Genomic DNA, 25373 nt, shown 5'->3' with positions numbered 1-25373 from the left:
TAGGTTAGTGCCTGATTACTGAGGGTTATACCTTACGTGATTATGTTAAATATGCTATATTGTTATGGCGGAGTAATAGCTAATATGCCGAGGCGGCCCTAACTGGCTCCCTGCGCACCGGGTTTGTTTTGCTTGGGTGGTGACTGAATATGGTGTAGTTGGAGGGAGTGGAGGTTCATTATGTAGAGTAACCTAGGTACTGGACTTCCCGTCCTGACTCATTCTGCTGACTGCTTGCTTAGTCCTGGCTTAGTGAGCCTTGACTGGTTATATATCCTGTGGCTTGTTTTATGCTTCCTGGGAACGGTTAGTTCCTATCTCTTTTCTAAGGTTTTGATCAAGTAGGTCCGTAACACTATTCCTTAATAAATATTTTAATAATAGGTTATAATAGACTTATATTAAATACTAGATATATTTATATACTAATAAGTAGATTAAGCTTATAAATATATAGGCTTATAGCTTCTAGGATATAAAATAAGCTTAGGTTCTTCTAGTCTAGCTTCTTCTAGGGATATAAGATCTTAATATTCTTAGTATTTAGCTAAACTAATTATCTAAGTAGGTAGTAATAAATAGATATATAATAATAATTTATTTATATCTTATAATAAGCTTATATAAATAAGATCTTAGTATAAATATAAATAATTAGGTCTTATATATATTTAATAAACTTCTTAATATCTTAGGTAATAAGATAATTATTTAGTAAGATAGGTTTAAATCTAATATAAGAGTAGAATCTATAATTAGTATAAAATAAGAATATTTATATACTCTTAGAATAATATAAGTTTATAATAAATTTAGCTAATAATAATTATTCTAATTAATTATCTTATAGATAGGATATATATACTTAAAGATACTATTTTAGGATAATATTTATATACTTAGTTTAACTATTAATCTTAGGATAATAGATAGTTAATAATAAGTTTATAATCTATAAATATTTTATTAAGTATTTCTAGAATAAGATTATAAATTATAGGTCTTAATTAAATATAATAATATTTAATAGATTATATAATTTCTAGATATAATAAATATATAAATAAATAACCTCTTTAATATTATAGGTTCTCTTATAATAAATAAAATACTTTATCTTTATTAAGTAATCTACTATAATAAGGATTATATTATATCTATAGCTTTATAATAGATATATAATAAAATCTATACTAATATCTTACTAAGCTCTTTTAAGTATTAGTAGTTATCTTAGTAAGCCTTAATAAATCTTATAAATAAGAGTAATTTAGTAATAGATATAATAGTTCTTTATCTAATTACTTATATACTAATATACTTAAGATTAATAATATTCTTAGAATAATAGTTTATAAATCTTTAATTAACTAAGTGTTACGCAACGCTCTGTGGTCATAGTGAGTATCGTTCGTTAGGGCTTCTACTTGCTAAGTAGACACTCAATCCTCGAGTCGCCGATTCGCAACTGTACCGTTGCCAGTTGATGTTAGGTCTTATATGGGCTCGGGTCTATAGAATAGACTTAAAGGGGGCTGTGTCTAAGAGGGTGTTGCCTAGTCAAGCTATACTTGGTTTCTGAGTCGAGAGACTAGAGACCAAGGATACCTCTTTCTAGTAGGGTTTATCTTATACGAAACTGATAGGTGAATGAACTGTTAGGTTCCAAGTAACAATATATAGATTAATTGTAAAGAACTAAATACATATAGGTAATAACTATCTTATATATCTAATCCTTCCTATCACTTGATGAGTCCGGGACTCATCACTTGATATTCTCCGGGCTCATCAGTTAATAAGTGGGTCTCATCGCCCGATAAGTCGTCACGTAATCCTCGTCTGTGGGATCCTAATGCTCCCAGGATCCTGCTGTTCATACAATACTAGTGGCTACTACCTATCATAGGATACCGGTATTCTTAGGATAACTAGTATCCTGCGGAATCCTTTAATTGTGGTATATCCTAGGATACTCCTGTTTGTGTAATAGCTGTTATCACACAAAACCATAACCTATATATTATTATAGGATATTCTTTTATCCTAGGGATCCCTAATCCCTATAATACTGTTTATCCTGTGATAGGACCTTTCTTGCGTTACTTTCCTAAGTCATGGTCTTTCTATTGCGATCCTATATTATTCTGTATTGTCTGGGTATAACAGAATAGCTATAGTTCCTAGAACTATGCCTTCTATGTGATCTATACATTAGATAATTCGGTTAGGTCTCGTTGCCCTGCAGGAGTACAACCCCTATAGGTCTATAATATTACCCCCTCCTTTCCTGGATCTTTGCCCTTAAAGATTTTTTTATAATTGTCTATCCCCCTGTAGGTAAGTATTGGTTGTTTCTGATTTTTCTTATATTTTTCTGACTATATCTTCTAAGGCTTCTATCCGTAAGAATGCTTTATCCTAATATATTATAGACAAGGGTTATTAATCTGTTGTCCCTTATGATTGTTATGTTTGTCTTAAGTGAGTGTGTGTTCGGTCTGACTGTTCAGATTATTATAGTAGTTGTGTGAAAGGTGGTGGTGGTGTGAAGTGTATTATATCCTGTCCTACCTATTCTAATGCCGAATGGTGTTGTTTGGTTAAAATTTAAGGGGAGATTACTAATAAGTGTTGGGCTGCTCTTTAGGCTAGCTAGGATGTTATGGCTGCTGTGATGTGTCTTGAGCGTCAGGAAGTGTTACTTAAGAAATATACCGGTAACTTTATTACCTATGATTTTAAAGATATTGCTGAATTAGAAGAACTCGAGTGTCGTGAAAAGGATGAACTGGATCGGCTCGAGAAGGAATATGTTGATGCTGATTGTTCCGAAAATGAATGTAAAGCTAAGACTGCTTTGGCTGTTGGAGAGTATTCTGGTCTTGCTGGTGTTGAGGATGCTTAACTTTTTGTGGCTATATTAGAGGATCCTACTCTAATGTAGATGATTGTGTCTGCGGACTGGAGCGGCGTCAATTTTGATGCTTTCTTAGTTGCTGTCTCTTATGGGTTCTCTTCGCCTTTTGGTAATATTGTTGAACTAGCTGGTGGTAGCCCCTTAAGTTCTTGATTGGTTCCTATGTGTTTTCTTTGGTAGGGTACCCTTGCTATTTTATTAGGAGTTGTTGCTGACTGTTTTTTTATCGGTCTGCTAGGATTTCTTCTACTTTATATTCCTGTTTATTAGCGTCTTCGATTTCAACATTGGTAGTGATTGGTGTGTTCTTTGGTGCTTTTTCTAGTAGCGAAATATGAAAAACTAGGTATATTTGTTTTATGCTTTCTGGTAACTGTAATTGGTAGTTAACTAGTCCTGTCCTTTCTTCGATTGTGAAAGGCCCTAATTTTCGGTGGTCGAGTTTCTTGCTAGGTTGTTTGGTTTTGATGTTTTTTTGTAGGAGGTATACTCTCTCCCCCTTTTTAAGTATAGGCCCTTCTTTATGGTTTTTGTTGTAGTGACTTTTTATTTGTAGATTAAAGAAGTCGAGGTCTTATACTATCTGACTGTATAATTGCTTGATGTTTGTAGCCAGAATTTGTAATAATTCCACTATAGTATAATTATTGATTGGTTCTCTGATAATTGCGGGATTATACCTATAATTCGCAAAGAATAGTGATTCCTTAGTTATTATGTGTATTATGTTATTATATATAAATTATATAATTAGCAACAATCCTACCTAGTTATCTTACTAGTAATTTATATAGTACCTTAGGTATTATTCTAGTATTTAGTTTATTTACTCGGTTTGGCCATTAGTTTACGAGTGGTAGGTGGTTGAGAGTTTATACTCTATTCTGATCTGGTCCGCAAATAAACACTATATATTTGACGTAAATAGCTTATCTCAGTCGGATATGATTTTTCTTAGTGATCCATAGTTTATAAAGATATTCCTAATTAGGATATTCACCATTTATTATATATTAATAGTTTCTGTTATTAGAATCATATAGGTATACTTAGTTAGCCTATCAATAATAATTATGATTATATTATATCCGTCTGAAATTAGTAGTTTAGTAATAAAGTCTATTATGATCTATTCCTATAGTTTTATTGGTACTTCTAAGTTTTGTATTCCTTTGTAGGGTTAGTATTATAAGGGCTTATCCTATTAATAAGTATTATATTGCTAAATATAGTTCCTGACTTTTTGGTATATATTAGGTATATAAAAGTTCCTTATGATTAGCTTAACTATTTTTTCTACCCTTAGGTATCCTTTACTTAGTATATTATAATACTACTAAATAATCTCTTTTTATATTCTTTATAGAATATATACTAATCTATAGATAAGTAGGATTTCTTTATCTAGGATTACCTTTCTATTATTTTCTTTATTAACTATATCCTATAGATACTGGTTATCTCCAGTAGCCTCTCAGATTTATTTAAGCTATATAGTATTTTCTAACTCACTTATTATTATAAGTATCTGATGATTATAGATAAGGTTTCCTTTTTTGTTTATCTTTAGTATTACTAGTACTATATCTTTAACTCTAATCTAGTAGTTAGGTCTCCTGCTTAATGTATCTACTTAGCTATTTATTCTTCCTTTATAATATTTAATCCTATAATTATATTATAAAAGTGTCTTAGCCTAGTATACCTATCATTATATAAGTGTTTTTGTGGTGGTAAAGAATATCAGGTTCATATAATCCGATTTAACTAATACCTAGTGTTTTGCTCCCTCTAGGTATAGTCTCCATACTTTAAATACTAATACTATAGCTAGTAGTTCTTTATTATAGATATTATAATTAAGTTCTGCTAGTATTATCTTTTATGACCAAAAGGTGATTGGTTTAGGTCCTCTAATCCTATTAGTAATAATTTCTTACATAAGTTATACCCCAATTATATAGTCTAACATATCTGTTTCGACTATAATAGATAATTCCGGATTGAAGGTATAAATGATTGGTCTTGCTTGGAATAATTCTTTTAGTCCCTTAAATGATTTATCTACTACTTTATCTTATTCCTAAACTTAATCTTTCTTTGTTAACTAGTTAAGTCCTACTATAATCTTACTAAAGTTATCTATACTTCTTTGGTAATAGTTGTATAGTCCTAAGAATTATTATACTTCTTTGATAGTTTTAAGTTAAGGCTATTCTAAGATACTCTTGATCTTTTCCTCCTCTATACTGAAACTGTTATTACTAATGATATATCTAAGAAACCTAGTTTCTTATATATAGAATTTATACTTCTTGAGCTTAAGAGTTACTTTAGCTTCTCTAAGCTTTTCTAGTACTTTCTATATATGTCTTATATATTCTTCTTCTGTTTTGGAGAAGACTAGGATATCATCTAAGTATGTGATAATGAATGTGTTAAGGTATTCTTCTAAAATGCTGAAGATAAATTGTTAGAAGGATGCTGGTGTATTGGTTAATCTGAATGGTATGATTATATATTTGTAATGTCTGAACTTTGTTCTGAATGCTATTTTCTATTTGTCTCCATCTTTGATATATAAGTGATTATATGTGTTGGTGATATTAAATTTGGTAAACTACTTTGCTCTATGAATTTGATCTTGAATCTCTTAGATTAATGGTAATAGGTATCGGTCTTTAATGGTAATCTTGTTTAGTTATCTGTAATCCATATAAAGATATAGCTTATTGCCCTTCTTTGGTATGAATAGGATTGGATATCTTGTTGGTGATGTGGAGTATTGAATGTAATCCTTTGCTAGGTTCTTATTAATGTATTCCCTTAGTACCTAAGATTCCTTTTTAGATAACTGATAAATTGGTATATATCTTGGTTCTTTTCCCTTCTGAATTGGAATCTAATAGTCATATAGCCTATACTCTGGTAGCTGGCCGATTGGTGGTGCTGTGAATATATCCTGGAACTCCTGGTATTCCTGAGGTAGTTCTGGTGCTCCTTCCTCTGTTATGTAAAGGGATTTCTTGTGGTGTACCATGATATATTCTTTGAGTTTATTATTACTTATATTAGGTTGTTACTCTAACTCCTTAATAATACTTGTGTTATTAGTCTTATGGACCCTGCCCTTAGGTTGAAAGATTATATTAGGCTTCTTATCCTGTGGTCTTCTATAGGCTCCCGCTCCCGATCCGGTACCTCGGTTTGTTAGTGGTTAACTGCTTTATTATTGGTTTGCTGTCTTGTATTTATAGTTGATAAAATCGATCTGTTGAGTGCCCTAATGGATTACTGGATTATGGTGTTTAAGCTATGGTATTCCTAGTATTATATTATATCCTCCTAGATTTGTGATGTTGAACTTTATTGATTCTAGATGGTTTCTGATGATTATAGGTAATGGCCTAGATTTGTGAGTTATCCCTAGTCCTAGGCTTTCTTTATTAAGCCTTGTGATTGGTGTTGCTCTTGTTTTCTGGTGTAGCTGTACCTGTAGTTGATGTGTGTAGTGTGGGTCTATGAAGTTTCTATATGCTCCTGAATTAATTAGTACTTTACCTAATTATAGAAGGATGTTTGCTTCGATTTTAAGGTATGCCCCCTATTTGGTAGCTGTGAGTTATTAGAAAGCTGGCTTCTACTTGGGTAGTTTCTTCTATTTTGGTATTGGCTTAGTATAGGTTAGTACTATCCTTTTCTAATTATATTCCTTGTAATCCTTCTTATAGTAGTGATTAGTTATTATATATTAATATTGTGGGTATTATTTGAATCCTATATAAGTGTATAGCTTGTCTCTATATAGGTATAATCCTTCTGTGTTAACTAGTCTTAGTTATTCCTAAAGCCAGCACTTAAGCTTATCTTGTTTAACTTTTGCTTAGCTTGAAATTCCTTATAGTTCCTAGTAGAGTTGTTTAACTCTCTCTTTGCTATTTGTTGTAGTATTATTATTAATCTTGGGAGATTCTGTAGGTGTTTATATGGCCTTCTAGGCTTTAAAAGTATTATTTTGGGGTATTATAGCTCTATCTGTTGCTATAGGTCCTAGTTGGTCTATCTGTTGACTTATGGCTGCTAGTACCTATATATCTATAGATGTATATCCTATACAGCCTTAGGTCTTAGGTTATGGTTCTTCTGCGGCTATATTTCTATATACATCGTCAGTCTACTTGATTTCTGTGAATTTATCACTATTATATCTTTCTACTATTTCCTATGTTGTGTGGAGTTGTTAAGCCTTCCCTTTATTTTTAAGGCCGGTAATGTTATAGGCTTCTTGGTCTTGGGTAGCTCTAATCTATTATGGGTAATTACTCTTGCTTCGGTAATCCTGTGATATATATCCTGGTTTCCTATATGAGAAATATAGGTGTTGTTCCTTCTGACGCTTCTGTTCTTCGTCGGGTAGTCTTATTATGTTGAGCTCTATAGGTTGTGGTCTATAGGGGTTGTTATATAACTCTCTAGGCTGCTGTCGGCGGGCTCCTAACTGTGGATGGTACGGTCGGTTGGAATTACTTTTCCACTATTTACTCTCTTGCCGTTACTATGCTCTCTTATAGAGTTGGTTGTTGAATTTGACCGCTACCTTGATAAGTTTACTTAGTTTATCGGGTTTGTTAATTCGTATAAGTTCGTCTTTGACTTCTTCCTTTAATCCATGCTCAAATAGCCAAATATAGGTATCGTTATCTATGTCTAGGTGTGAGATGATTTATTAGAATTCTGCTATATAGCTACTGGCCGAGCCAGTTTGTCGTAGTTGATCGAGCTTTCTTTCTGCTGTGCGTACTATGTTGATGTCTCCGAAGGTCTGTTCGAGTTTCTGCTTGAATTTGTCGTAAGACCCGAAGATGTCCTTCGTCGTATTGCTCCATTTTTTCATTGGTTTCTCGTTGAACTCCCGGATGTAGGGTTCGAACTAGTTGAATGCCTGTCCCCTTAAGTAGGTAGATGTATAAATAACTTTGTCTGCTTCCTCGGAGCAGCGAATGATGCGAAGTTGCATTTCCATTTGAGTCAGGAAGCTTCGAAGCTGAGTTCGAGCTCCTTCAAAGAATGCAGGCTTTGGTGGTTTGACTACCGGTGCTGAGCGGTTGTTCAGGGTGACGAGCTGCTCCTGGAGCTGGCTCACCATCGCCATGAGTTGCTCATTGGTAGGCGTTGCTGTTGCAGGTGGTGCAACGGACGCTGTAGTCCGCTGTCCTCCCTGGTTGTTGGCTGCTTCGTTCGGCGCCATGCTGATTACTGATTTCACGTATGTTCCGCAAAGACAGGACGATCAATGTGTTACGCAACGCTCTGTGGTCACAGTGAGTATCGTTCGTTAGACCCGAGCCCGTATAAGGCCTAACGTCAACTGGCAACGGTACGGTTGCGAATCGGCGACTCGAGGATTGAGTGTCTACTTGGCAAGTAGAAGCCCTAACGAACGATACTCACTGTGACCACAGAGCGTTGCGTAACACTAAGATAGCTAATAATAAGGATATTATAATATTAATATAAGATTTTAGCTTTTAGTTTATTATTATAAAGGATATATAAGTAATTCTAATAATATAAATAATTACTCTTTTATTTATAATTAATAAGGGTGATCTTAGAGTAATAAGTAATATTATTATTTAGTACCTTTAGGATTAATTATATAATCTTATTATAATTATAAGCTTTATCTAATATATCCCTAAATATAGATAGTAATATAAATAAGTTATTATTAGTAAAATATACTTTTTATAATAATTATTCTAAGATTATAACTAATAGATTAGGTAGTTTAGGTAGATTTAGATTATTAATAAGTAGTTTAGGTATCTCTAGCTCTCTAAGAGTATTAAATAGTTCTAGGTCTTTAGGTATTATAAATAATATAGATAGATTAATAAATATATTTAGGTTTTTAATTACTTTTAACTAAGTTATAATATTAAGTTATAGATTTTCTTTCTTTAGGATAACCTAACTCTAATATAATAATTATTTATCCCCCTTCTTAAAGATATCTTCTAACCTCCTAGTTAGTATATTAGATTTTATATCTTATTTACTAGGTTAATACTAGATCCTAAAATTAAATTAGGATAAAAATTTAGATTAATAGGCTTATTAATAGTTTAATAATTTTATTATTATAAAATATTCTAGGTTCTAATAATTAATTATTATATAAATAGATAAGAGTATATCCTCTAACTTAGGATACTATTTCTTAAAATATTAGATAATAACTAATAATTCCTTATTATAAATCTTATAATTATACTTAATAGTAAAATACTTCTTAGAGAAAAAAATAATAAGATATAAGACTTTAGTATTATTATACTAAGATAGGACTCTAATAAAAATATAGTTAGATATATCTATTTTAAGGATTATATCCTTTATCTAATTAAAAGACTTTAGGATTAAGATAGATATAAATACTTTTTTTAATATTTTAAAGCTTATTTAGTAGATAAGGGTTTATTTAAATAGGATACCCTTCTTTATAAGTTTTATTAATAGAGTAATAATTTTAAAAAAATCTTAGATAAAATAGTAATAAAAGTTACTAAAACTAATAAAAGCTTATATATTAGTTAGATAAGATAAAATCTTTTATTTTATAATTATCTTAATCTTTTTAGGATCTATCTAGATATTATCCTTTCTAATAATAATATCTAAGAACTTAGTTTTAAATATAATAAATTTATATTTAGATAGCTTTATAAATAATCTAATAGATCTTAGATAGGCTAAGATAAGATAGATATATTAGATATATTCTATTTAGGTTTTACTATAAATTAGGATATTATTAAGATATATTATATAAAAGCTATTAAGATACTCTTATAATATATTATTAATAAAATATTAAAATAATATAAGAGCTTTAGTTAGGCTAAAAGATATTATAAGAGATTTAAATAATCTTAGTCTTATATAGAATATAATTAAGTATTCTTATCCTTTTATAATCCTTAGGTTATTAAAGATAAAGATAATATTAATCTTTATAAAATATTTTATCTCTTTTAGGTTATTTAGGATTTTTTTTATTAATAATAAAGAATAATAATCTTTTATAATTATTATATTTAGGATATAATAATTTATATAGAATTAAAGATCTTTATTTAGCTTCTTTATAAATAAAATAGGTAATATAATAAGTAATATACTTAGGTAGATAAATCCTTTTCTTAGATTATCTTTAATCTATTTTTTTAGGATTTATAACTTTTCTTAGGATATTAGATATAAGGGATTAAATAATAATACTTTCTCTTCTTATAATAATATCTTATAATTATAAGATTAATATAAGAATAAGTACTTAGTTTTTTTAAGAGAGAATATTTTAGTAAAATGTTAGAATTTAGTAGATAAGATAATAATAAGATTAAACTTAGTAAGGGCCTTTAGGTTTAGGGTAGACTTAATATCCTTAATAATAATTATAAATATTTAGTAATTCTTTTATATATATATAGTATAAATAATTAGTAAAATAGTAGTAATATCCTATTTCTTTAGTTTAATAAATTATAATAATAAGTATTTTAAGTAAATCTTAGTAAATATATTATAAAATACTTAGATCTTTATATTTTATAAAGATATATTATAATACTTTTAGTAGTAATTATTACTAAACTTAATAATATATTTAGTAAAATAAATTTAGGGATTATATATCTTTAGCTATAATAAGCCTAATATAATTAAGTAATAGACTAATTATATAATTAAGAAATAAGCTTTCTTTTCTTAATAGTTATTTATATAAGTATATATCTATATATAATAAATAATTAGCTTATTCTTAGTCTCTTAGTTATTAAATTCTTCTAGATAAATAGGTTTTATAAATAGAAGTAATACTAAGCCTTTCTCTTAGGCTTAGTTAGTATTAATAAATCTCTTTTTTTTAGCTCTAGAGTTAAGTATTATATAGCTTAATAATTCCTCTTTATTTTAGTTTAGTATAATAGGTAGTATTATTAAGTTAGATTAGTAAGTTTCTTCCTTAATAATAAGATTAATTAGGATAATAATAAATAGATAGATAATATATAATTTTAGTATTTAGTTATAGCTTAGGCTAGACTTACTTTTTTTTCTAAATCTTTAGATAAGAGTAAATAATAAGAGATTATATAGCTATAGTTCTTATATAGAAGGGATAGGGTTTAAATAGTTATCTAATAGATAGCTAAAAGATAGTAATTAATATATAAGTAGTTATATATAAAATACTCTAAGAAGCTATAATAGAAATAGATATTCTAATTATAATAAGAATAGTTTAAGAATATATAATAATATATTATAGATAGATCTATAATATTAAGATTTATAAATAAGATAGGATTTTATTTAGTAGCTTATCTTTAAGAGATAAGCTTAGTTATTTTTAGTAAAATAGGAGAGTTTACCCTTATAATAATAATAAAGATCTAAGAGATAGATAATAAAATACTATTATATTAAGTATAATAATTCTTAAGATTCTAGAGGAAATATACTAAATTATAATAATTTCTATTTAGTAGATTATAATAGAGTAGTATACTCTTTAGTTTATAGCTAATTATTTATTTAAATATTATTAATAAGATATCTTTAAGTATATTACCTTTTATAGTTAATTATTAGAACTTAGTAAAAAAGGAACTAAATTCCTTATTCCCTTAATATAATTAATATAATTTATTTTAGATATTATAGTTATAATTTAGGTCTCTAAAGGCTTATTTAAGGATTTCTAGGATATTAATAAAATTATATAATTAGTATATACTCTTATAGATATATAGTAGGATCTAGATATAAGAGATATTCTTTAAGTAATTAATTATATAGATTATATAGGTTTATAGGATTAGATAATAGTTAAAATTAATATTTAGCTTCTTCTTAATCTAAGAAATAAACTAATAAAGATCTTTTTATTCTTTTTTAAACTTATTAGGATTAAGAAAATACTTAGATTAAATATATAAACTAAAAGACTTAGGAGTAAATAATAAAGATATTCCTATAATAGTAACTATAAGAAACTTAGTAATTAGCTTATAAATAAGGATAAATATAATAATTACTGTAAGAATAGTAGCTTAGATAGCTCTAATCCTTTTAATCTTAGTCTCTTAGAGACTAATCTAGCTTTTCTTATATAATTTCTCTTAATATATAATAATACTAGTATCTTATATATAATTATACTTAGCTAAGATAAGATCTTTAGTAAGATACTTAATCTCTATTCTTATAACCTATAAATATAGTTTAGCTTAGTTTATAAGCTTATAAGTATTTAATATCTTAGACTAGATAGCTTCAATATAATCATATATACTTTAGTAGTACTTAAACCATTATTTAGGATACTCTCTAATATAAATAGTAAACTATTTAAGATTACTTAGTAAGAATAGGGATTAAGAAATAGGTATAAATATCTTTAATAATAATAATAGATAACTCCTAAGAGAGGAGCTATATAATATTAAGATATAAGATCAAGTAGGTATAATAGGAGTTAATCCACAAGAATCCAGGATAATAGGGTTCATTCAGATATATATAGATACATTTAATTCAGACAGGAAGCTCTCAGATACAAGAGGTCTTATTTACAAGATATAGCTCAAGGAACTATATTCAGATCAGAATCCTTAGATAGGATATATAAGCTATAGATCACATAACTATAGCCCTTATAACAGGTCCATATAGATATAGCCAGCTATTCCAGGCTCATACTATAATACTTATTTTTATTATTATATCTAATCTATAAAACTTTAGTATTATACTAGGTTTCTATTATTTTATACTAGATTTTAAAAGATTATAGAATCTTACTCTTACTCTTAAGATTAATTATCTAAATATAATAGATATAATTATTAATAAGAATAATATAATAATATTCTTCTTAAGGGCTAAGGATTAGAATAAAACTAATATCTATATAGATAAGTTTAAGGATTTTAATAATATAAATTAGTAATTAAGTAAATTAGATTTTTAGTATTTTAGCCTAAAAATAGATATTATAAAAGAGTTACTTAATCTTTATTAAGATATTAATTTTATTTATTAGATCTATAGTATATTAAAGGATATTAAGACTAAAATAGTTAAGATATCTATATTAGAGAGTAGTTAAGATTAATATCCTTATTAATTTATAATTAGGTAGAGTAATAAAGTTTAAGATTTAAGTAAAAAGGATTATAATTATAAAAATAAGTTATATAATATTAAGTTTATATAGATATTATTAATAATTATTAATAATAAAGATAGTTCTATTTTTAGTGATTTAGATCTTATTAATACTAAAGATAATAAAGAATCCTTAGTTATTAAGAAAGCTTATAGAGAGGAGGTTTTTAGAGATTATTAGGATAAATAGATATTTTTTAATATAAATTTTTTATAGTTTTTAGTTAATTATAATATAAATAGTAATTATATCTTTATTAAATATAAGTAAGTCTTTATTATTAGTAATAAAGATAAATTTAGTTTTATTAGGACTAAAGATATTAAAGTAGTAATAAGTATATATTATAGAGGCTAAAATATTAGAGTTAAGATATTAATTATAGGATTTAGTAGTATTAAATTAAGTATTAGTATAGTTTATATAGAGATAAGATATATTATTTATATTATTTATATTAGTTAGGTTATTTATATCTATATTTTTTATAATAATAAGATTTATTTAGTAATAAGTATTATTAATAGTAATAAGGTTTACTCTTAGGGTAATCCTCTTAGATAGATCTTTATTAATAATATAGATTAATTTAGCTCTTTTTCTTTTAAATTATAAGATTTCTTTATTAGATTTATCTTCCTTCTTTTAGTACTTAGACTTATAATAATTAAGATTAAGGAAACTCTAAGATTTATATTAAGAATAATTTAGTTAATTTATAATTTAAGGAGTATTATTAGCTAAGAAGGCCTTAATTTATTAAAGAGTAATATTAATTAAAAAGGTTTTATTCTTTTTTATTAATAAGACTAAGATTTAAGAAGTAGATTTTATATTATATTAAAATATAATCTTATAGTTTATAATTTTCTTAATAAAGATAGATTATAATATAATATTATTAGAGTTTATAGTAATATTATCTTAATTTAGGAGTAGATAGAAAGGTTAATAAGATTCTAATAGATCTTAGATAAAACTATTATTAATTATCTACTAAGAAAGGATAAAAAATACCTAAATTATAATAATTTAGTTTTAGATATTAATAAATTTATTAATATAATCTTTAATATCTTTAAAATTACTAAGTTAGAGATTTATAAGTTCTTTAAAGAGTTTACTAATTAAGAAAATTCCCTTAATATAATAATTATTATAGAGATAGTAATAGATTTTAGTAGTAACTAGATCTTTAGTAATATTGATAGAGATTTTAGGGTTAATAGTTATTTATATAATATCTAAGAGTTTAGTATTAAGTTTATACTAATTAAAATAGGTTTTATAGTAGTTACTAGATTATTAGTATTAAGTATTTATATCTATAAGTTTTATTAGAGGATCTTTTTTATTAGTAATAAGCTCTTAAATATCTTTAGTAGAGAAAGTATTATAAATTACTTAATACTAAAGGGTAAAGTTCTTAAGATCTATAAGTTTAAGGATTAAGGTAATAAGGGTTTTATTTATAAATATAGTATAATAGGAGGGGTTATAATCTAATTAGTTTAATATAGTACTAGATATAAAGGAGGAATTAGGAGTTTAGGAGTATTAGTAAGATATAGTAATAAGAGTAGTAGTAGTATTAGAGGAGATTATAGATAAATTTAAGGAGATTAATATAGTAGCTTAAGTTATAATAATAATAGGAGATTAGATAATAATAATTAGTAAGATAGATATTATAATTATTAGGGTAGGGGTAATAAAGGAATCTATATATTTTAAGTATATCTTTTAGGTAGTAGCTATAATTCTATATTTTATAAGTTTAGATTAGAGGGTAGTAATATTTATAATATAGGTTAGGGCTATAATTAATTTATATTTACTCTTTTATACTTTTACTCTTTTCTAATAATTCTGAATATATTATATAATAAGCCTATCTTCTAGGAGTTATTAAACTTATTCCTTTATTAAGAATACTATCTTAATAGTTAAGATCTAGGCTTATAATCTATTATAAATTAGGAATAAGCTTATTAGTTGGATGAGATGGATAGGCTAGTTGGGATAGGGATGATAGTAGATAGGCTAAAAAGGAAAGGGACTTGTATGGTAATAATTGTATTGAAGTGTGTAAGAATCTAACTAAGACTGCTACCTAATGTGGTAATTTAACTGGCAGTGGGCGGTAAGGATTCTGTGTGCGAGAACGTGAGTAATCTTCGGTTAGGCCCCCGAGCCTCAGGCATTGAAGGGAGAAGCCCGGACTTGGGGGAATTACCGCCAACATATTGTATCCGACTTCAAATGCACAGAGGCTTCACCTTGGTAGCAAATGCCCAGAATTGACGAAGTTGGTTGTTATCAAGTTCCGTAAAGACTCAACATGTGAGTGACGTCTTCATCGATACCTGAGACTGTATAGGCTCGTACATCGGCTCGGTGAGGTCCATAATTTATAAGAGATTACTTTTGAAGAATTCTATCATATAACCTTTCTTCCTTACTCCTATAGTAAAGCACATACAGAACACATTCCCTACCAAGAATCCAGGTCCTCCATCTATCTAGCCATATACAACAAATTTTCAACAAGAGCTGGCAAATGTCGATTTGGACCTTGAGAGTAACGCAAATCCTACTAATTTTCGATCCTGTGGGTTGAAGCTCGTCAATACTGTCGTGTGTATCTCATGGTTGAGGAAGAGTAAGATAGCAGACACTCACCTGGAAATCCCCGGAAATCGCCGCAATCTCGTGGTTTAAAACCCGCCGCGTAGGGTTTCCAACGTCGTAAAAGCTTCGATCCCCAACCCAACCAGGAACCACAGCTCCTTCGTTCTCCGTGAGTGGACGAATGGCTCTAATAGCAATAGAATCCGCTACTATCTCAAACCCCTTCAAATCTCGGCCATGCATATCCAAAACAACTTGTTTTTGTGGAATTCTATATCCAAACTGTGTATCAGGCATATTTAATCCATGGATTAGATCAAATCCGGATATAAATGTGAATTCCTCCTCAACAAGAAGAGAAACAGCAATTTTCAATATTGGGTAAGAGACAGTGATTGTATGGCTTTTTGTGGTGATTCCCGGTACCCCACATCTACCACAGTGAAGCGTGGCAAATTTGAAAAACGGCAAAGTCTGGATATGGTAAAACATCCGATGGCTTGGATTGAACCTTGTACAAGGCGACGGCACTCTTTCCTCTTGTAAATTCTCATCCGAATCGTCCTGTTGTATACAGCTGTCTATCAAGGGACGGCTTGCATCTTCGACCATCACATACCTATCTCGGATATGCTCATTCACAAGCCATTGCGTCCTCAGGTCATCGAGTCTTAGAGGCCAGGAACGTTTTGAACGAGTATACCAATAAAGAAGTATCCAGTCATTATAACCCTCTTCAGCTAAGAAGCTCAAGTAGCCTTCTTCACCATGGAGCACAAACCTCGTTCTCCAGAATTGTTGGCTTTCAAACAAAGGAGCCATAGCTTTTGAGCAAAGCCTAAGATTAAGGAAGTCGGTAGTAGATAGGTTCTGAGCGATAATAAACCGGATCTCCAGTGGAAGAGATTGGAAACAATCAGTAAAGGATACTGTTTGAAAGCCGAGTTTCCTGTCCTTGGGCCTTGGTAATTTCTTTCGGCTCCTGAGAATTCGAGGAAATCGTTGGTTTTGTATCCTCTCCTGCATTTGAACTACGGAGAAATAGCCTGCATGTGGACTGCATTTGCAGTCTTGAATTATCTGTTACTAGGGGAGGAATGACGGCGGAGCATATCGTTGGATAAGATTAATCATACCATCTGTGTATCTTGGTGCGCCTATCTCTTGTAGTATGTCGACTAGCTTGTGGAAATCCGGAGGCTCGTCAAAATGCTTCAGTAGCCTCCGCCAGCAGAAATCGTGAACAAAAATTCTGGACTCTATACTGAGGTCAATAAAGCTCGTCCAAATACTCTCATGAAACCTACCGAAGCGAATGGTGGAGCCAGACGGTCCAAATTCTCGAACTTCTATTCTCAGTTTCCTGAAGCTGAAAGAAACTTTGGTAAAAGATTGTGACTAACCGTCTTTCAAGAACTTTCCTGGATCCCCCCATGCACATATTCGACAGGGATTCTCCTGAGGAAACTTAGCAAACCTCATCTTCATTGACATTTCAGCATAAGAAACACGCAGGTTTTTTCGAGAATTAAAAAAGAGAGTTGAAAGGAAAAAAGTAGGCAATGCGGCGCTCAGGTGATTTTGGCTAAAGAATTCGAACATTGCCATGCCACAATTCAGATATACTGATCAGTGTTGCATCATTAAACTTGAAGTCCATGTCATGCCATCCCAGTCCTGTATACTGGCTTTACCCGCTTTGTTTTTGGCACCTACTAGTGTTCTGTTCTCACTACGAATCGGATTTTGGCCCCAGCTCTTGGTTTTGTACTGCATATTTGTGAGGAGGATAGCGAACTTGGATTGGTGATGGAGGGTTTGCTTTGTATTTATCCATCCATGATCCATCCATCCAGCGGCCAGCCAGCCCTCTACTACGCGGGAACCCGTGTTTTTTTGCAGCACCTGATTGGCTGAGAGGCCCAAAGTGGGTATTTGTCTTGGCCCTAGAGTCGGTCTTAGTCACGTGATGAAGCGAACATGGTAGTCAGGTGATCGGGATTCGGGACTGTCAGGTGATTCCAATGATGCTACCAGTTGACCATCTCCCTTGGAAGGTTTCATGGACCCTACCGCGCGGCGCCAAGTCTTGTGATTTATTACAAGAGTGAGCAGGATAGTATTGAAGAAGTGCCATATGGCTTGTTACCAGTATCGACCATATTTCGCGTGTTAAAACCAACGCCTGGAGCAGGCTAATAAGAAGAGAGAGATAGTCGAATCTAAATGTCATTGGTAGGATGGTACCTAGAGTAGACTGTCCCCTCTTGGAAACAAGTATTAGAAAAGCATACAGATGTGCAGGAAAAGCAGGCCCGTAACATTGAAACACCACTATCCAGCAGCAGCACCGAAATCAAAATTCCACGCCCACAGCAGGGTCTGTAACAAAAACATGGCGGTTTCCATTCAAATACCAAAACACGCGGTTTTGGTTAGGGTTTAGGTTAACCGCGGTCTTTGCGGTTACTACATGTGGCGCGCTGGACCCCAATGTTGGATAACCCTCGCTTGGGATGTTCTGAGGCCAGTCAACCACTGTATGAATATCTTAAGTTTCTCTGAGAACTTCATTCGATCTTCGATATAATCAGCACACATCGGACATGAATCAAGGTGTTTTTTGGAAGAATATGCGATCAGTTCGACATATTTTTTCACGGGCATCCATAATTCAAAATTGGTTACTGTCGGCTCCCGGGAGTTTGACATGGCGACCCCCAGTTGCCCGTTTCCCCTCTGGACAACTGTGGTATTGTGGGCATCCGAATTGCGAAGATAATTTTCAAACCAGCCGTTGCTCCGCTCAGTGACAGATATTGATGGCCAATCAGTTGAAATAGCCTTGAATTCACTCTGAAAACGGATAAATGATGACTGTAAAGTATGCGAGGCCGAAGGACGAAAAATTGATGTTGTCCTTTCTAACACCGTTGATAGTGTTTCGGTATTTGTGCGTCTCGACCATAGCTTTCCAGACGATCGACCAATTATTGATCTGGTTTTGCAACCGACCCTGTAGTTCCGCGTCAACTGGATTGGCGCTCGGTTGATCCGCTGCTTTCTCGAGGTCTTCTTGCCACGCATATGTAGTTTCTATTGCATATGTGAGGATGCACATGGGTACTTGGATATGCAAAGGAATAGCCATCAGAGCTGTAAAATCAGGATTAAAACTTTGTTATGCGCATTTCTAGTATTATCAGTAATGTACACTTACCGATATAATGATGAGATGAAAGTCTTCTTGATGTTTTGAGAAGAAATGAAAAGTTTGAGAGAAATGGCTTTGGAAAGCTCTCTTTTAAAACACTAAGAAGTACCACAATATGCGGCAGCCTGGGAATCTATTGGTCATAAAGAATGAGGCGTCAGTATGCCACCTGATATGCACAGGTACTAGTAGACTTCTGCAAAGCCCAATTTGGGCCCCAGATCTCTGCCCAAGGCTCAAGTTACTATGATAGGTGGGTTGGTGTCGAGTTTTGAATTTGACCACCTCCCCTGCGCATATCTTTGGGTTCAATCCAACACACAATGTCACCTACGGCTAGTTGTTGGGTGGGTGTCGCCAGGGTGAAAAGCGGGGTGAGAATCGCCCCCAGCCTTGCGACGACACACTGACCTTCCAGGCTGAGCGTGAGAACAACATGATTGGGTCACGACCCTCCAGCTGAAAGCCTGAAACGGACAGCTTCTTGGCATCTGCACACAGCCCTCTCGTTTGAGTGATTTTAAAATATACTGTACATAGAAATGAGGCCCATCATATTCTAAAGAGTAGAGCTTCAACCAACGTACGGCGTTGGAACCTCTTAGAGTCTTCACTGAAGGAGAAAATTATTTAGTCATTCTTGTCCGCTTCAGAGCTCCAGTATCTTGACACCTTCAATATTTATAGCATTCCATTTCAGGTCAGGTCAGGTAGGTGCAAGGTCGGTTACGACAGGGGCAAGGCTGACTATACAGGTTTGCACATGTGGGTGAAGTGCGCTAAGTGACTAGTTAGTTAAAAGTAGCGTGAAACAGTCAGCACGTACCTATAGTAGTTTACAAGTAGTTACGCATTGCCTATGCTAATCTTCAGAATTAACTAGTGCTCTCTGACAGATCAATAATATTAAATGCTTATTAAATTCAACGTAGTGTTCTCGGACTCTGTAGTTTTTCTCCAATTTACTATATCTACGCTTATTATTCAAATTACTTCGGGCCCAGATGTAAGGCCTTAGATCACGATTGATAAGATATTTGAGCGTACACCTCAAGAGTCAAAAATTCAGACGATAAACCTTTTAAAAATGCACAAGCTTATGTTTTAGTCTTAATATTTACTGATAGATCACGTCGCTCCTTCTATCGGGCCCAGTGACGTCAGTATATGCGTGCACTGCGTCCGTCTTGCCACGCGAACAAATTCCAACGTGTCATTGCTAAGAGAAGCGAACACAAGGAACGAAAGTACAAGACACTAAATCAAAGCGAAAAAGAAAACCCTTGTCTCATCAAGACTATGGCTTGTAGGCTTTATAAACCTGCAGAGCACCCTCAACACTCTGCACGAGACCGAACAAGACAGTCAAAGATATTGCAACCCAGAGTGGATACCACTGGCTGGCATCCCGCCTATCATTCCACCACTGTGTCATATTCGATGGCCGAGAGTGATCAAACTCGCGTTTTAGGACAATGAGCCGGTCGTGCCAATATTTGTAATCTTCTATTTGCTTGGAAATCTTCCCACATCTTACTATGTTCGGATCGAGCTCTTCAGGCCCGTTATGCTTCCTATACCACTTCTCGGTCTCTTTATCGCCCTGTGGGAATATGAGAGCTAAAGTTGATAGTGTCTCATCGATAAGACCAGGTGGAAACATTGACTGTCTAAAGTGCACCGTTTTCATTAGTCAGGAAGTTCATAGCAAGGAGGAATATCAAACTCATACTGTTTATGGGACATCAGAAACGACGCATGATGAAACACCTCCACCGTTTTACTCATATCAGTGAATCGAAGATGATCGCATATGTTGGATGTAGGTTCCACTTGGAAGCCTGCGATACGGATCATATTGCAAACCTGGAAAGTCTTATCCAATCTGGTACCGTCATTTTCCAGAGAAGTACATTCCGAGAATGTATCCCGCATGAAGTCCTGTAAATTTCCGTGTGTCCAGAGTCGCTTTTCTCTCCCGGAATAAGCATTCTCAAGCTGTCCAACATCGATCATATAGAGTAGACGAACGGTTAGGTCTATCGAAGCGTCGATACCCTTTTCTGACGTCTGGTCTTCGGTCCATGTGGATCGTGCCACGAATTGTTGTACTTCGGACCGCGAATCTCCGGCTTGGATGCGGGTAGCAATATTGATTATGTGTTGATGGGTCTTGACAACAAGAAGGCCTTGATAGGACTGAGTGGCAATTGTGCATTGTTCGGTGTAATATTCGAAATACGGGCGTAAATGTCGCTTCCGGTAGGTGCTCCCTTTACCCCATAAGTATGAAATGATTCTCTCTTGTCGCTGTACTGGAATGGGCCATTCACGGAGTGATGTGTCCAGCAGGTCTGCATCGGATGATAGCTGTATGGTCTGCATCAGGAATAAATATGTTGGTTCCAATAGTTTGTTTCAAGAAGTTTTATTCCATCCTCTTGGTTTTTTCGATGGCTGGTATTGGGAGGTTTATACTGTAGTGGGGAAGAGCGGTGTATCGAATCATGATACACCGCTCTTCCCCACTACAATACCTAATACTTCAGGGGACATCTAGTGATAAAGTTATGTAGTCCGTGTGAAAAGGCTTGCATTATACGGATCTTTCAAGGTGCTAAGCCACGAATTACGTGTACCTCAGCCACCAATTAATGTTACACGTCTACTCGCATGGCTGCTGGCACCCACATCAATGCGAATGTGTGCATGGTAAATCATTTGACTGGACGTACAGCCGCTGTGGCTTCCTGTGGCTTCATCATACTTTCTTCTTCTTGCCTCTTTTCTTGCCTTTTTTTCTCGCTTTTCTGCTTACATTTCCAAGGAGCTTCTGCCAAATTACCCTCAACTAGGCCCCAATTTCACTCCCAATATTCTTCGCGCATATCCCAAATCCCGTGCAATATTTCCGGCTTCGCAATACGATATTTGGTATCTACCCGAATTGGACCTATTTTTCGAGGAAAGATGGCCTCATCGCGGCTTCGTAACCGCCTTTCACGATTCCAAAATCGCAAAGCCCGATGGCCTCATCCAGAACAATCAGCTGGAGATTTGCTGGGTGAAAAAGGAGAAAATTGCAAATTCAATTACTGGGGGGCGATAGGTCCAGTCAAGGAGGTCTTCGAGGAAATGAGACCACTTATCAAGGAGCTTCTCCAAAATGAGTGTGAAGAAGTGAGAAGCTTGAGCGCTATTCAGTTCGAAATGTTCATGGTTGGAGATACACCAGAGACTGCAACCCCATTTATAATGTTTTCTTGTTGGCGCGCTAAACCTCGGAAGGATGCCGTGGCTGCTATGAAAAAATCGGATGTGTACAATGACAGTCCACCTGGAATCATGCTTGGCCAATGGCAATTTCCTCCCCATCTAATCAACTGCCAATTTGAATTCAGAGCATGTGCGGCACCGAACGAAAGTTTTAACCCAGATTGGGCGAACAAATCCGCTCCTTCACACCGCGAGGAAGATTGCATCTCGATACCTGACCTCAATGAGCCGGGCATCTGTCATGTATTGCAGTTGTCTCTATCGAATACATCCACCGAACCTGCATATCATCGCACGGCAACCATTGGTAGCATTGTGACCATCTCCGACAGGCGCTTTTGGATATACCCCGCACACGTGGGTTATCTTCATGAAAACAATTCTCTGGGGATGGGACCCGAACCGGATTCAACACCGGAGGATCGCGAATGCGTGTTTGAGTTCTTCGATGAAGAAGAAGATGAGCAACAAGATCCTATAGATGCAGATTTCATGAGCGCCTTTAGTGCAACCCCGGAACAAAGTGATCTAGAAAGTGATCCCGACAGCGACGACAGCGAATGGCTGTCAGATATCGAGTCTGGCTCTATACCTTCTATCATGCCGATGGAAGGGAACGACTATAGCATCGCTAGCTCTAGTGATGAAGCTTACTGCGCTTGGGGCCACAGCAAGATTTCTTCATCGCTTCATTCAGCCCCCCAAGAGACAAATTACTATTTTTTGAAATCAGATAGTTTGGATTACTGTTTGATGGAGGTTAACGACGTTGGGCATGATTTGCCAGATCTCCCCATTCTCTGTCAAGAAAATATCGGCCAACTGGGCTCCCAATCGGCTGATGTGACAGCAGCCACAAGCTCGGGGAACATTCTTAAAGGTGTCCTGTCCCCTCAATTGTCATGCATTCGACTTCCAAATGCCGCAAGATACACCGATATCTTATCAGTCAAATTTGACAGCCCGGTTCAGCCTGGTGACTCCGGATCAATGGTTCGAGATGCTAGAACCGGAATGATCTACGGTCAAATAATTGCAGGCGATGCAGGATCCAAAATTGCGATCATCATTCCGGCCGCAGATATCCTGAACGATGCTATGACAAAGTTCATGCAGATTGGAGAAACGGCGGTGAAATCCGAACTTGCCACTTCCACACATGAAAGAGAGCCAAAGAAAAACCACAGCGAAAATGAAGAGTCTTTTGGTCGAGACAACTGGAAATTGCGATCTTACAGCGAGCACTCAGAGACAGGCGACACCACAATCCATCTTCGCAAAGTCCCTTGTTTCTCTCTTCCAAGACCGCGTGAAATTCCACCTCACTCCGAGGTTTCAGTGTTTGAAAATTGCACCCTGCCTTTTCGCAAGGCTGGTAAACACTCTTTTCTAGGGTTCTGTAAAGACTCGCCCAAAGAGTACAATGTTGCGTGGATTTGCGCACTATCTTGCGAAAATCTCGCGGCTGAAGCCCTGTTGAACGAACCAAAGGATACTACCAGAAAACCGTGGACAGTAAACCGTTCCTCGCCGAGGGAAGCGGAATCTGTCAAGCAGTCCGACAGTGAAAGAAGGTGGAAGAGGCCTTTCTTAAGTCGAGAATCTACTCATGGCTACTTACCAGGCCCCTACGAGGAATCATTTGCATGTTACTTGGGAAGCATGGGACCTTACCCAATTAACATACAATGCCAAGTACCACATCAAACGTACCAAAGCGTCAGATGTTCAAATGTCAAGGATAAATGGTTGCTGGACGGGTCGCAATTTCAAACATGGAAATCTGAAACAAAGGGCTCATTGTGGTTGCCTGCAAAGCCTGGCTGTGGCAAACAGCTACTGTCACAGATATTGCTTGACAGTAGCCTTCCCGATAATGGATTGTTTCAATCCTTTGGTATCTGCCAAGAGAATGATATGAAACACAGCGTGCTCACAGCAAATTGGCGGGCTCTGACTTGGCACCCACCTGCTGCTAGAAAGGACCTTTACTGTCAGCATACCATCAGAACGGTGCAGAGGTTTAGCGGGCAACCGAAGCTTGTCTTTGACTTCTTATTAAATTTGGACAGACACCCGGGAGCCGCTCACTCATCGGTCAAGTGGTTTTGCATAGTTGACGGTCTTGATGAATGCGAAGAGCCAAAGCGTGATCGACCGACAAAAGGGCTCTCCCTCCCGTGCTCTCCAATAATTCCAATGCCCGCATCAACCTTGCAAGGAATTCAGTACTTGAAGAGGATTTATGCCCAAAACAGTTGGCCAGCACAGTTGTACTCCGAAATTCAAACAGCTGCAAGTCACGAAAGGCAGGCACCGCTTTCTTGCGCTGCCCGGAACGGCCACAACACCACTGTCCAGATGCTCCTGGACACAGGCAAGGTGGATATCAAGACCAAATTTCCGAACGGCCAGACCCCGTTGTCATGTGCTATCCAGAACGCCCACAACACCATTATCCAGATGCTCCTCGACACAGGCAAGGTGGATATCAAGACCAAATTTCCGAACGGCCAGACCCCGTTGTCATGTGCTATCCAGAACGCCCACAACACCATTATCCAGATGCTCCTCGACACAGGCAAGGTGGATATCAAGACCAAATTTCCGAACGGCCAGACCCCGTTGTCATGTGCTATCCAGAACGCCCACAACACCATTATCCAGATGCTCCTCGACACAGGCAAGGTGGATATCAAGACCAAATTTCCGAACGGCCAGACACCGTTGTCATGTGCTATCCAGAACGCCCACAACACCATTATCCAGATGCTCCTCGACACAGGAAAAGTGGATGTCGATGCCAAAGATAAAGATTGGCCAAACACCGCTATCATAGACTGCCGAGAACGGCCACAGCATCATTGTTCAGATGCTCCTCAACATAGGCAGGGTGGATGTCGATGTTATCGATGAGAATTTTCATATCTTTCACTTCATAGGGAAACTACAGTGATTTTCCACAATTATTTGACCTTGGGTATTTTTAATGTTGGGCCCACTTTTAGTACTACGAGAGACCAAACACAAGTTTTGATATAAAGTCACCCTCTTCGTTTCGCGAGCTTTGCTTTGATCATCCGAGTATAAAC

General features: G+C 34.2%; 5 protein-coding genes across 5 annotated transcripts; 2 read left to right on the top strand and 3 right to left on the bottom strand.

The window, feature by feature from the left end:
* Window positions 1-2665: 2665 nt before the first annotated feature.
* On the top strand, window positions 2666-2908 carry N7466_010615 (uncharacterized protein; the record flags this gene model as incomplete). Its single annotated transcript, XM_057170004.1, has 1 exon — window positions 2666-2908. The coding sequence occupies one exon, from the start codon at window positions 2666-2668 to the stop codon at window positions 2906-2908; it is 243 nt and encodes an 80-aa protein (XP_057016613.1).
* Window positions 2909-7850: 4942 nt separating this feature from the next.
* Window positions 7851-8168, bottom strand: N7466_010614 (uncharacterized protein; the record flags this gene model as incomplete). Its single annotated transcript, XM_057170003.1, has 1 exon — window positions 7851-8168. One exon carries the CDS (start codon window positions 8166-8168, stop codon window positions 7851-7853), a length of 318 nt encoding a protein of 105 aa, XP_057016612.1.
* A 10474-nt stretch (window positions 8169-18642) lies between these two features.
* N7466_010613 (uncharacterized protein) lies at window positions 18643-18912 on the bottom strand (the record flags this gene model as incomplete). Its single annotated transcript, XM_057170002.1, has 1 exon — window positions 18643-18912. The coding sequence occupies one exon, from the start codon at window positions 18910-18912 to the stop codon at window positions 18643-18645; it is 270 nt and encodes an 89-aa protein (XP_057016611.1).
* A 1390-nt stretch (window positions 18913-20302) lies between these two features.
* N7466_010612 (uncharacterized protein) lies at window positions 20303-21390 on the bottom strand (the record flags this gene model as incomplete). The annotated part of the gene is made up of 2 exons (XM_057170001.1): window positions 20303-20608; window positions 20776-21390. 2 exons carry the CDS (start codon window positions 21388-21390, stop codon window positions 20303-20305), a joined length of 921 nt encoding a protein of 306 aa, XP_057016610.1.
* A 585-nt stretch (window positions 21391-21975) lies between these two features.
* Window positions 21976-25197, top strand: N7466_010611 (ankyrin repeat domain-containing protein; the record flags this gene model as incomplete). The annotated part of the gene is made up of 1 exon (XM_057170000.1): window positions 21976-25197. One exon carries the CDS (start codon window positions 21976-21978, stop codon window positions 25195-25197), a length of 3222 nt encoding a protein of 1073 aa, XP_057016609.1.
* Window positions 25198-25373: the final 176 nt, after the last annotated feature.

This window comes from Penicillium verhagenii (genome assembly GCF_028828195.1).
Source record: "Penicillium verhagenii strain IBT 33310 chromosome Unknown utg000011l_segment0_segment0, whole genome shotgun sequence".
NCBI classification, from domain to species: domain Eukaryota; kingdom Fungi; phylum Ascomycota; class Eurotiomycetes; order Eurotiales; family Aspergillaceae; genus Penicillium; species Penicillium verhagenii.
The sequence above is the reverse complement of the archived record's forward strand: the minus strand, read 5'-3'. Positions and strand labels throughout refer to the sequence as shown.